The 13,577-nt window shown below is 37.5% G+C and overlaps 1 protein-coding gene across 1 annotated transcript; it reads right to left on the bottom strand.

Annotated features, from left to right (window-relative positions):
• Positions 1–1,849: 1,849 nt before the first annotated feature.
• Smp_035110 (hypothetical protein) lies at positions 1,850–9,594 on the bottom strand (the record flags this gene model as incomplete). Its single annotated transcript, XM_018793380.1, has 4 exons — positions 1,850–2,123; positions 2,651–2,850; positions 3,828–4,116; positions 9,194–9,594. The coding sequence occupies 4 exons, from the start codon at positions 9,592–9,594 to the stop codon at positions 1,850–1,852; spliced, it is 1,164 nt and encodes a 387-aa protein (XP_018647898.1).
• Between the last annotated feature and the right edge of the window lie 3,983 nt (positions 9,595–13,577).

Here is a 13,577-nt window from a genome sequence, read left to right as displayed (position 1 = left end):
GTAGATCCTTCACTTATCAATGATGACAGGGTTTTGCTTAGAAGATAATGAATTTTGATCAGTTAATGATGCTACCTCATCTGTTACTAATTTAAGAGCAGCAAGTTCAGATTCTAAATCATCAAAGCTCGGTTGTGTTTTTCCCGGAGGTGATGGTTTCTTTGGTCCAACAAGGAAATTGTCAAGCTCTTGTTCCAAATCGCTCATATCTTCCAATCCAAAAGAGGTACGTCCAAAACTGGAAACAACATCTGAGATCTGGAAGAAATGAGACATTTTAAAGAAGATAATGATGTTCATCACAAATTCGGAACTTTTCTGTTTAGGAGATAGTAAACAGAGGCTTAATGGTTCAAGTGTACTAACATTTAGAATAACATTTACACAGATAAAAAAAGAAAATAAAGCATACATACTTAATGGTTGGATATTCTTTAACTTTTAGGCACATAGAAAGTAACACTATGTTAAACAAGATATCCTCTATGCAAATGAGTGGTGCCTTTTATGAGGTTCTTTTAACCAGTCTGTTTATAGACTGTGCAAGATGGATAATGAACGTGAAAAATGTTCAGAACGGGAGAACGGTTCGTAACTATAGGGCACAAAGACAGTTTACTATTCCAGACAAGGTTTACACAGTTGTTATTACTTTACGATTATACTATTGAGTAATAATTATATGTGAAGCCAATGTATGAACAGAATATATGAATTTAAAACAATTAGATTATTTAAATCATTAGATGACTTACATGAATGTTATTTTTACTAAACACTTCAAAAAAGTTATGTTTGTATGCCGAAATCTTTCAACGACTACTTATACAACAAAAAATGATGATCTCAAAACTGATAAAATCTATTGTGAGAGAAGCTGGGACCAGTGGAGTTCAACTGTGTCGAGTGTTAGGCAGTTAGCCACTGAAGACAATGGAAGATGGTTGCACAATGTCGTCGACGGATTGAGGTTAGACATTAGCATCGTTGGATACCAACTTGGTGGTCTGAAGGTTAAGCATTTTCTCACGAAATGCAAGGTCCTGGTTTCGGGTCTAGAGTGCGGGGTCGTGAATGCACACACGCCTCTCCAGTGCCTCCAGGTTTCCGATGGTGGTCTAATATTGATCGGTTCATGATTTAAATGAAACTCAACAATCCTCACAACCCTGTGAGGTTTAATTTTTAATGGATATTTGATTAAGATAATCAACAGTTAAGACTGACCATATTAAATCAGCTCACGTAGATAATGAGACTCAAAGTCAAGAATGGAGTCTTATACCGTGCAAAATGATAACATTTATCACATAAAACAATCGTACTGAGCACAGGTACTGAATTAAAAAAGTCCTTATGTTGGAGACATGTTTAAATATTCAGGGGATTAAAGTATCATTTCATTTCTTTATGAGCAAGTTTTAATTTTTAAGCTACAAGGAAGGAACCTAATACAAAAACTATCATAAAGGTAACTACTAAGGGATAACTGCAAAAAAATATTCACATTTGAATTCCTAGATTGGAACTTTCTCAACTTCATCCAAGGACTTTATACCTGTGAAATAGCATTATGACATTTTACGGTGAATTAATGGCTAAATCGCTCAAATACCAAACATTGAATAGCAAGTTTGAAACTGATTCTGATTATTATGCTGAGTGAATGTCACTAATCTCCATAGAAATAGTGGTTTAAAGGCAACGATAACAAGTCTTTACTTAGTTACTGAGCTGCATCAAAATATTAAGTTGAAAATTTTTTCAGATGTTCAATGTGAGACAAACAAAAAATATAAGCGGTGAAAACCATAACAAAATAATGAATAAGCTTTCTTGATGCAAATAATTATTCACCGACGATATTTACCTCTTGACTTTCTTGAATTCTATCCATTACGTCATTCATTACACCTTCTGCTTTACTTAAAGCATTAGATCCTCCAACAGCTTGTCTGAGAGCTTCATTAACACTATTTAGAACGAGTACAATATTCCTGTTTTCTGTTGCAGATTCTATATCAATCAACATTGTCTCCAGATTATTAAGTTGTAATTGCTTTTGTTCTAGAGATTTCTCTAACACCTTCGTACGACGTAATAGAGATTTTGCTTCTGAATTCCTGTTACCAAGAGACAACGTAAGGTTAAAAACATGTTCGCAAATGCAAAGGACTATTTAAACAATTAAAAAATGTCGTCTAATAGCTATAATTCTAATAAGTTAGCAATGAGTATGTGGGTGACTAACAACATATAACTTGGTATGCATGTACATCGGTTCAAGTTGTCATAACCCACTAGCACACCGAGATGAAATCGTCAGGCCAAATCCCAGAATAGTAGAGGTAGTAACTGTATGAGTGGTAATCAAGGTTAGGCATCGAAGGTATGATTCGAGAAAATATAAATTAGTGAAACAAGAACCTATGAACATGGCTCAGTTCAATCGTCACTGACGTCATGGACTTCGCCTTCGGGCCTTAACTTGCTGCTCTTACTATTGCTGCTTTCCAACAGACTTACCTGGAACGGTAGGAACACGTGTTCCAGCCAATACAACTCGGTCGAGTCATCACGACAGGCAAGCCCTACCACCATGTCAAGACAGAAGCTACGGTCAGGGATAAGTCAGTGAAGACGTACTTACCTTTTATCTGACAATAAGGACTTGATATGGTTTCGACGCTGTTCTATAACGGTTTCCAATCTTTTCTCTTCATTTTCAAGTTGTTTAATAGTAGATTTGAGTTGAACAATCCCACTCAGTGCAGAAGATTCTATTTTTGCAGCGTCTGAATTAGTTGGTTTGTTCGGCCGGCTATTAATATCTTCACCAACGCGAATAATCTATTAAAATAAAGATATTACATTAGATATTCAAATACAAATAAATAGCTTAATTCTTATTTTACTACGTAGCACACTAAAACTACCATACCATAAAAACATGAAACTGCTATCTATAAATGAATTACAAATGCCACGCTAGAGGATTCCGTACAACACATTATTTGCCGACTCTGAGACAATGAAAAAAGAGCATAAATGGTCATGTTGTATAATGGAAAAAAATGTGTTGGTCTAGAATATAGTAGTAAATCAAAATACCATGGAGGAGGTCTTAAAAATCATAAAACTCAGTCACAACCCTGTCATAGTTATCTGTTGTATTCTTCACAAAAGCTAGATAAATCTTTCAACTGAGTGAAATATGTCTTGGTTATTCTTCTTAATTTTCTGATTGGAAAATATTTTAAAGAACAAAGACATTTCAAGCCATTCGGAAATACTGGAATTCTTTGTTACAGACGTAAAATATCATTAAAGAGATATATGATAAAAATTTATGATGCCTACAACGATCAGTCGCCATTTATTGTTCATTTCTTATTATGAAAACGTATGGTAAAATATCTACATTACTGATGATCAACTACTAGATTTTAGTTCTGAATGATGATACAAAAATATTGTTTAAGCCAGTTGAACAAAGTATTAAGCCAAAACCTAATCCTATAAACTGACGAAGTTTTGAGGATACGTTAGTAGAGAGTAGTAAAATGACAATCAGTCTCATGAGTTGTACAATAATATTCAATTATACGAAGTAATCTCTTGGTTTATGGAAAAGTGTATGCTTGTAGACTTACAGTGTTTGATTACTGTTCATATACTCATTTATAACTTTTGGACAGCTTGTTTATTGGAACACTGTACATAAGTTTGCTAAAATTGCCTGATCATAATATAATATTCAAAATAGTGTAAGTTACTACATAACTTCGACAATCAGTAATCCATTATTAAATGGGTGTTAAACATACCTGAATCGGTTGGGAATCTGAAGTAGATGTGGTTTCCACAGAAACGCAGTGTTTGATATTACTCAATAAATCAAATATGTATTCACGAGTGGCCGCATGGGAATAAAAGTTTGACAAGGCTGAGTTAAAAAGCTCTATATCATACACAGCTGAATGTGGTAATAACCTCTGGTCACGGTAATTGTCATGAAACCAAGACAAAAATTCCATAGCGGAATTTTCAGCGAACTGACTGAACACAAACTGCTGATCCGATGTATCAGTCTCCAATGGATTAGATGATGGCTGACTGGAATATGAGAATATTCAAAGGATAAAACGATAATCTGAAGTTAATTCAACGCTAGAGTAGTAGAAATGTCGAACAATCATCTGAGAGTGGGCACTAGATATTTTATAACTAGCAAGTAAGATAAAACCTTGGAAGCAACAGTACCATAAAGCGTCTCAAATGGTACGAGCACGATTACCCCTTTTCACATCGAATACCAGTTATACTTTATACTGAGTATCTACGATCTAAAGCTTAGGAGTGTTTTTGACGTTAACTTTAATTGGTATGGATTAATATGTTTGATTCATTTCGTGGTAATTAAAAGATGAAAAATCTTTGGGGTAATGAATTCGTACAAGTTGGGGATGGTTTATATGCCTTAGACTTTAGTTTGCAAACAAATCACATTGAATATTTTAATTTATTGATACCTTAAAACCTGTTTGTACTGAAATCTCATGTATATTAAGCAAATTAATTACCTTTACGCTAGCGCAGTCAAGTAAATCAGTTCTTTATATGACTTGAAGCGGTACAGGGTTGAGGTTGAACCAGGAAAACTACCTTAAATTGGTTTGGATTAAAGTATTTTAGAGACGTTTATGAGTCATTCACATGTAATCAAAGTACATACATGAAATAAAAAACCCACTGATCATGATACTACACTGTAGGTAGTGAATAATAAACGTACATTAAAAATACAAAACACTTAAATTTGTATCTTTCTTAATCGCTTGATATTTGTTATTTCGAATCATGTATATTTCTATACTATTTGATGAAAACAGAATATGACGTACTTTTACAAATGCCATTAAAATGTTACTTCAAAATTCCATGAACATTAGATAGTTTTTAGATGATTCAATATGAAGCAGAACTGAGTAAAACCGTGTTTTTTGCAATTAGTTTTATTTACTGAAAGACTTAAATATAACTAATGAACCAAATAATCCCCTCTGCTGCTACAGAACTTGAAAACATAAGGACACACGCCGTTGTCTCCGCCTACACTCCCACTGATTGCAGCTCGGACGAAGTTAAAGATGACGTTTTTAGGAAGCTATCCAACTTCTTCCAAAAAGCTACTCTCTGATGTAATAGTAGTGGCGGGTGATTTTAATGCTCAAGTACGTGAACTAAACCAAACCGAAAGGCAATCGGGCAGATCTTACAGTGTTGTGGCCCAGCGAACAGATAATGATGTTCTTCTGTTGCAGCTATGCTCAGATAACTGTGGTTAACACAAACTTTAAACATAAGGAGAAACATCGTCTGAAGTAACGACCCATCGATGGACTCAAATAGATCATACTACCTTCAGCCATCGTTAGAGGGGCTCGATAAAATGCTGTCATTTATCCTTGAGTACATGTTTAGACTCGGATCATGCTCTAGTTCGAGAACATATTTGTCTGCACCTTGCTGTACGTAAAAAAGCCACAGCAAGGAAACTCCTTAGAGTTCAGCCTAATGATGAAAAAGTTAAGGATATATTTCAGGAACAACCAGAGGAGTTAGTTAACCGTAAAAGTGATGTTCACCCAGAGGTAGCTTGATATGATATCCAAAAACCTGTGGAAACAGTGATGATATCTAATAGTAATTTAAACCAAAGGGTTAGGAAAAATCAGTGGATTTCGGCGGCGTCTACAGCACTGATAAATGCTCAGGAACTCATCCTTCCTGGCTCAGAACACGATGAGGAGCGTAGGAAGCTTAAAAGTAGGCTGACAAAAAGCCTACGTAATGATCGTGGGTAATGGTGGTTAGGGAAAGCAGAAGTGATGGGTAGATAACTTTTCGAAAGTATCAAGGAAACGGGTAGTAAAAACCTGTCTGTTAGTGAAAATGACGGGCTATTATTCACTCTAGATCCAGGAGATTGGACCGATGAGCAGAACACTTTAGGGAAAAGTCCAACTCTCCTTCAGCTACACTTTAGTCGCCCACTATCTCCAAACAACCTAAATGGGAAATCGATGTAAATCCTCCAACTATTAGTGAGGTTGAAAAGGCTATAGGCAATCTAAAGCGGGGGAGAGGAGTGGGGCCTGATGGACTAGTCCCCAAAATTTTCTAAGGATGGTGGTCCAGTTTTAGCGATAGATTGACTGAAATCTTGGCTAAAATATGAGAACTGGACGTAATCCAATCTGACTGGTCTCGATATCTAGTCCTAGGTTGTAGCTAACTGACTAATAAGAAAGGACAAAACTCCTTTTGTGATAATCACAGAGTAATCAGTCTAACTGATATAGTATCAAAAATACTAGTCTCACTAATACTTCAACGTCTAACTAGAGCCCATGGAGAGCGAACCCGAGAAAACCAGACTGGTTTTAAACCTATTATTTTATTATTATTTGAACACATAAATATTGATACAAAGGGGCAACGAATACATATGCACCACACATGTCACTTTGTTTGTTTGTGGGCTGAGATACTGCCCAGGTGTCCAGACAGAAGCAGGTGGTTTTCTTAGGGAGCTACTGCCCGAGCCTTTGACTAAAAGGTCTAATCCACAAGACAGTAGAGCAATGTTACGAGATGCAGTCCCATGGTAGCCGGTGACCAACAATAGGTTAATACTTCATTTGTTGCTTCACAATCGTGTGGCCCATGTGCACTATTGGTCTGGAATCATGGTTTTCCAACTCCCTTAGGTGAACCCTCAGTATCCACAAGCCCGGTTAAAGAGTCAGACATTTGCTTTTCGTCCTCTCAATTTCGTAAACAACATCTCCATCGCGAGAAGGCAGTGAGTGGGAATTTCCTGGCAGTGGCTGTATACGCGTGGCCATGTGAGAGCATTTCGAGAGAGGGTGGCCCCTCCCCACTCTCGGCCGTACCAGGGCATTTGGGGGCTAGAAGCGGATGTATCGACCAAATATCCACCCTTCAGCAGATTCTGGTACACAGACTTACTTTTAGACGTCCTACTATTGTTGTATTCCTTGAACTTAAAGTGGCGTTCGACTCTGTTGGTCTTGAGGTTCTAAGGCAGTATCTGTCATTGGAAGGTCCAGCGCTTCCAGGTTTTCCATGATGGTCTAGCTTCAATTGACTCATGATCTCAACTATTAAAAATACTATAATATCCACAAAAAACCCCTTATGATATTGAAAGGTCTACCAAGTTCGTTACTCGAACTCTACTGGTCGAACCAGAGCTTACGGCGAACTGTCATCGGAATTGCTTACTTCAAGTGGTGTTCGTCAGGGTTGCTCGCTTTCCTCATTTTCATTTAACTTTTTCATAGACATGCTTTTAGATGTAACACTTTTATCGTCTGACTTTTCAGGGATCGATCTTTTACCAGGGGATTCACTTGTTGACTTAGAATACGTAGATGATATAGTTCTGTTTGGTGAAAACGCTGACAAAATCGAGTCTTTTGATCACCTCCTTTAGCAATAATGCAAAAATGTTTGGGATGCAGTTCTCTCCCTTGCAAAACGTCGTTTCAGGATTGGATTGCGTCATCGACTGAATTAGTGATAGGGAGTGAAGTAGTTGAATAAATTGATCACTTCATTTATCTTGGGAGTTTCATCAATATTGATGGTCTAGTGTCTGACGAAATCTCGTCACGGATTCAGAAGGTCGATTGGCTTTTGCCAACTTGCATCACATGTGGTGTAGGCGAGATATCCGTCTTCTAACCAAGAAGGGAGTTTACTGAGCAGCAGTTTTCTCCGTTTTACGTTAGAGGTGTGAAACATAGCTATGAATAGAGAATATTCGTAGGTTACTGGTATCCGATCATAGGTGTCTACGAGGCATCGTTCGCGTCTTTTGGAAACACGGAGTAAGGAACAGAGTACTAGGTAAAGATGGGAAACCTACTGACGATGTAGTAAGTTTTCACTAACTGAGGTGATTAGGACATGTGTTACACATGTCCAACCACCGCCCACCTTGACGGGCGATGTTTCCTGGTGCAGGAGTAGGCTGAAAACTGGGGGCGGTCAAATCAAAGCACGGAATCAATCCATGAAGTCACTGACAGTTGAACTGAGCCATGTTCATAGGTGTAGACTGCCTAATTGGAGTCCGCATGACTATCATAACTAGTGATTAGAAACTGTGGATGACATAGCTCAAACTCGTTTGCAACGGCACACATGTGTCTATTCCTTATCTTTCCTCAAATCCTGAGGTTCTAAATTCCTCATACCCCTTTTTGTTCTTATTCTACTAATTTATATTTTTCCGAATCGTATATTCGATGCCTAACCTTGATTACCACTCATATAGTTACTACCTCTACTATTCTGGGATTTGGTCTGACGATTTGGTCTCGGTGTGCTAGTGGGCTATGGCAACTTGAACCGATGTACGTACACAATTTCCACGTTGTGGCTGATTGTTTGACGGTGTATCAACATACTTACATTTAATGTGCAAGATGGTCATAAAATTCGAGTCGAATGAAAATGTATAGGGTGAGTACCATCTACTTGTATTAAAGTGTGTTTGAACCAGTAAATCAATACAGAATCCGAGTGAACCACACCAATGTAAATCAACATCGATTTACTTACTATTGGGTTAATTTTAAACACCACGCAAAACACACGTGCATCGATTTTTTGATTGATTAATCGATGAAAGAAGCTGATTAGGATACTTATAGGCTTGGAAGCTTTTGTCATAAGTATGTTACTGTTAGAAACAATATGGATTTAGGTCTTCTCGTAGTGATATATTACATGAATAGTGTAGTGTTAGTATGATAGAACACTAGAGAGTAGATTTATATTTGAGGTCATTATGGAAGATAAATATGAAGTTTTTTATCCGCAGTACTTTAACTGATATTATTTTTAGCTTATTAGACTCTACTGCGGTGTTTTGATGGAAAATACGATTTATCCAACTTAGTTAATAGCAAAACGAACCACTTATAATTCAAACCGAACAGGTGACGGCCTTTTATTGGCTCACAAACTTTAAACCTAATATATAGACAGGTTAGCACAACCTAAGAGTACTACAGTGTCATCAAAGAAGGTTAACTGAAAGATATATACATCATACTTCTAAAAAACCATTGAAAGGCAAAGTTAAAAACAAACCAACCCATTTAAGTAGTGATATGCCCATGATATTGGCTTGTGTACAACATACGAGAAGGCCGTAAAAATATTGCCCAAGATACTTCTGTTTGGAATTACTGGTTCTAGTACACCTTCTGACACCAAATCAGAAATAACCTCTCCAAGTGATTGAGGATACAAATCTATGCCTTCAACGGGGAAGTGTCGAGTAAATAGCTTTTGAAGTGATTGTTTACATATTACAAATGCCTTGTGATCTTTTGCATAGGATAGTAATATCCTTTTCCAAAATGTGATCTTAGCATTATAATTGACTGGATCAATAACCTTTGAGCGTCGTATAGGTTGCATAAGCGAATACATAGCATCATCATCATCCCAAATATCTGGCAACCGAAAACCAGCTGATTTACTGTCCGTCATTATCGGTTGACTGACCTTGATAGGAACGGCCTTCAACCGAGACTCGAGTCTTCACTAATAAGAATAGGTCTATTGACTTATATTAATCCTTTCAGTTTGTAACACTGTGGAGGTCCAACCTCATTTTGAATATATCGACAGAAGGTGCTGATATTACGTGTTTCGGTAGAGAATTCCAGTAATTCACTACTCGATTCGAGAAACGAAATTCCATACGTAAACAATTCGATCTAGGTTTTTGAACTTCCTTTGAATGTTATCTCAGATGCTCAATCCTAGACAGAAGGAAAAGATAAGACATATTAATACCTAGGTCATCATTCAGTATATGATAAACCAATATTAGATCACCCCGTATTTTACGGTAAGATAACGGATATAAGTTTAGATGTCTCAGTCTGTCTTCATATTATAGGCCAGACAGACCTTTTACCATTTTAGTCTCTCGTCGTTGAACTCGTTTTATCATATCAGCCTCATGCTTGAATCCCATATTCCAAATGCGGTCTCACGAGAGTCGGGTATAATAATTTAAACATTTCTTTGTCCAAATACTGGAAAGACCCGCAAATAGCCCATAATATTCTATACTCTTTTGCAGCAACAGCCTTACAGTTACTCGTAGTTTTGAGACCGCTGCTTATTATGACTGATGAGTCTTTAGAGTCCATCACTTTGAGTAACACGAATCCACATATTGTGTAGTCATATGAATCGTCGCAATTACTTATTTGGATTATCGCTCTCTCTTTAGAGTTAACCTTCAAATACTGATTCCCCATCCATTCAGCCAGTGAATTTGGGTCATCCTGTGATATTATTTTGTGTGTAATGCTATGTATGGGTCTCCAACTCTTTGTTTCACATACGAAAAGTAGAAAAGATGACTTTGCTGAAGTTGGTAAGTCATTTAAATGCAGTTAAAAAGATTTTACCTTGATTAACCCCGTTTTTTAAAGATCCTCACTTACCCCTACACATTTTAACCTGCCATCGGGAAAGTCACCTATTCAGGTTATGGTTTCATAATGGACCCCAAAATTCTCCAGTTATCATTTCAAACCCAGATGAGAGATCTTGTCGAACGCTTTACTTTCATTTAAGAAAATTATATCTACTGGAATCCTTCTATATCTATCTGAACACCAATCTTCTCTTGCAGTGAGCAGATTTATCAAGCAGGATAAGCCTTTCCTAAGACTATGTTGTTCCCTGTATAAAAGAGTGCTCTCCTCCACAAAGTTTGAGACAGTCATCCGAATAATCTCTCCTCTAGTTAGAACTTTGCGTTCGTCGCGCATAGGTGTAACCAGAACCTTTGTCGTTGCTCTAGTAGCTAGGCTTTCCTAATTTTTCATTTATGTAGAGTAGTTTGTTGCAGACTACATCCATTTATGAAGCTAAATATATTATGTGTTTACCAGATCATTGCCTTCCCTTTCATTGGTTCCCTTCCACCTAAATGTGATGAAGGTAGTAGGACACACTCAGTACTCAAAAGGTAATGTTGAATTTATTGCTCGATTCATGCTTGATGTTTTAGAACAACATATTCATATCTGAAATCTATATCAACAGTTGCTTTCTAGCTTTGGACTTCCAGAAGTCCCTTTAAAAGGTTTACTCATACAGTTGAGACGAAGCGTTTTTACCAACGTCGATCTCATTACATCAAAGAATCTTGTTTGAAGTTCTAACCCAACTAATGCTCGAGGTCCTCATACGGTGTATCGCGCTTTTTCCATGCGTTATGTGGAGAATATATCAACAAACCACATTCTTATTTTGTTTGATTTCGGGAGATGAATTTAGTGAATACACTGAAAGCGCGCACAAGGCTTCTAGGCTAATGGGACGTGAAAGCACCGTCAGAAACTATCTATAAAAGTAGTTATATTCACTTGTTTAAGTTGAGGAGAAAGTTTGCCTAGATATTTGTGACATCGTTTTAACATTTTGCTAAGTGCTGAAGCTCATCAGCCCATTTAAGAGGAACTGTGCTCTGTATTGATCTATCTCAAAATAAACGAGATTAAGTAAACACAGACCAGGAAACCATTGATTTAATGATGATAAGTGGAAAGACTACTTCTGTCATCAGTGCTGATATTCGAATTTTTGCTAAAGTGAGGCTACCGATACGGGACTTCGTGATGTTCAGTAGGCAGTCATTTTGAGGAACGCAGTTTTTGCGTTTATCTGAGGTGTTTATGAACATGACAGGATAAGTTTGGAAACTGAGGTTTAGATCTTATTCTTCTGTCAGCTACTCAAGCATCATCCCTTTTAGAAGACCAAATACCCCTATTTCAGACTTAATGTTTCTCTACAGTTTTAATTCTCAGCTATTTGTAAAACCAGTGAACTAGGATCTTCTGTGCTCTGCCTCGGATATCGAGTCACTCCAATTTGCGCTTGCTGCATTGGCATTCGATCAGCTAGCTTTAGGCTGGTGACCGGAGGAATTATCTATGTAACTTGCCATTAGAATGAATTTGCGACGCGGTCTGGCGTTGTTTGTTCTTCATGTTTTGTAGGTATCAGATTTACTATTTCCCTATGCTGCGTCATAGGATAGTACGGTTTTATTTATGGACTTTCTCAATTGGTCACCAACCATGATTCTTAATAATTTGAGGGTTTCGGGGTGTGAAGACACTGGTTTCTACAAGTTAGCAGTCCTTAAACCTCCTACACTGAAAGGTAGAATGAGGACCAATTCCACCCACTCGGTAGTCGTTGCGATGTACAGTGTAGCTGTAAATAATTCCCCAAAATCAATAGCTCATTAAGTGTTCGACATTGGATGCTGACCACGTTGTTTAAGTGGACTTGTTTAGCTGAAGGCTTTCGGTCATGCATCCGCACCAGATCACGTTTCAACACAGCGTGGGACACAGCTCCTACGTTTCATTAGCCAGCTTATAGAAAAGGTCCTCGATATATTGGTAACGAATCAAATATATCTTTCCTGCCTCTTCTCGTCTGACTTCTGATTTCTATCTGACTGGGAACGATCGAACATAGAAGGTGCTACTGGTATCCAGTTGTAAAACTAGAATATCCGTTGCATCATCAACAGCAAGTGGTAAAGCTGGTTGCGTACACACCTTTGAAAGACATTTATTGTAATACAGCTGGGGGTGTGTCAAGTCATAGGTTAGCTACCCCATCAGTTAGTTGCATTGTACTTCATGTTAGGTGTTAGGGCAGTAGCATGTTCAGTTATCAATGTGACTGGTCAAGTCTCCTAATGACACCCATCTGGAGGCCTCAGGAATCATCAAGCCATTGAGTACTTGGCACTGAGCTTCCCCAAGAACGAAAAATCCACCACTGGAACAATCCTTGTGGAGTACAAGTCAAAAAAAGTCTCTATTTGGTCCTCAATATTCTAGGTGAGACAGTCATTTGGAACCTTGATAATATAGATGCTTCTTAACGCTAGTTCTCATTATTTGATTGCTCAGGTGTGTATTTATCTCTTTTAGTCTCCATCATTTTAGACTTGAGAGTATGTTCATACTGCACTTATGACGGTGTTTTCTCTAGTGAAAACCCTTTGTTGTATCTGGTATGTCTTCGAGATGGCTTTGATAATAGTTTCATTCATGTGAAAGTGGTGTAGGTTAGAAATGTTGTTTGGGGAGCGGTTTTTTGGCTGATAAGAAGGCAAACATTTCTGAGTCATGCAAATGTAATGGTGGTCTATTTGATAAATGAGAAGATGATGGAAAGTACTGGATACAACATTTATCGAACATTGAAGTCGTTGCTGACACGATAACACATTCGCCCTTGAATAAACACAGCTGTTGCTTTCCGTGTTATTTCGACTTCGTTGACACGGTGATAATTACTAATCGTTTTTGAATTGAGAGATGCTTGACCAAGATCATAATCATATGAAGGGTATTCTTGATCAATATGAAGTGATTATCCCGTTTTTTTCTAACTCATCATAGGTTGTTGAATGCTTAGGA

The sequence above is a fragment of the Schistosoma mansoni genome, chromosome 1, assembly GCF_000237925.1.
Source record: "Schistosoma mansoni strain Puerto Rico chromosome 1, complete genome".
NCBI lineage: Eukaryota > Metazoa > Platyhelminthes > Trematoda > Strigeidida > Schistosomatidae > Schistosoma > Schistosoma mansoni.
The sequence above is the reverse complement of the archived record's forward strand: the minus strand, read 5'-3'. Positions and strand labels throughout refer to the sequence as shown.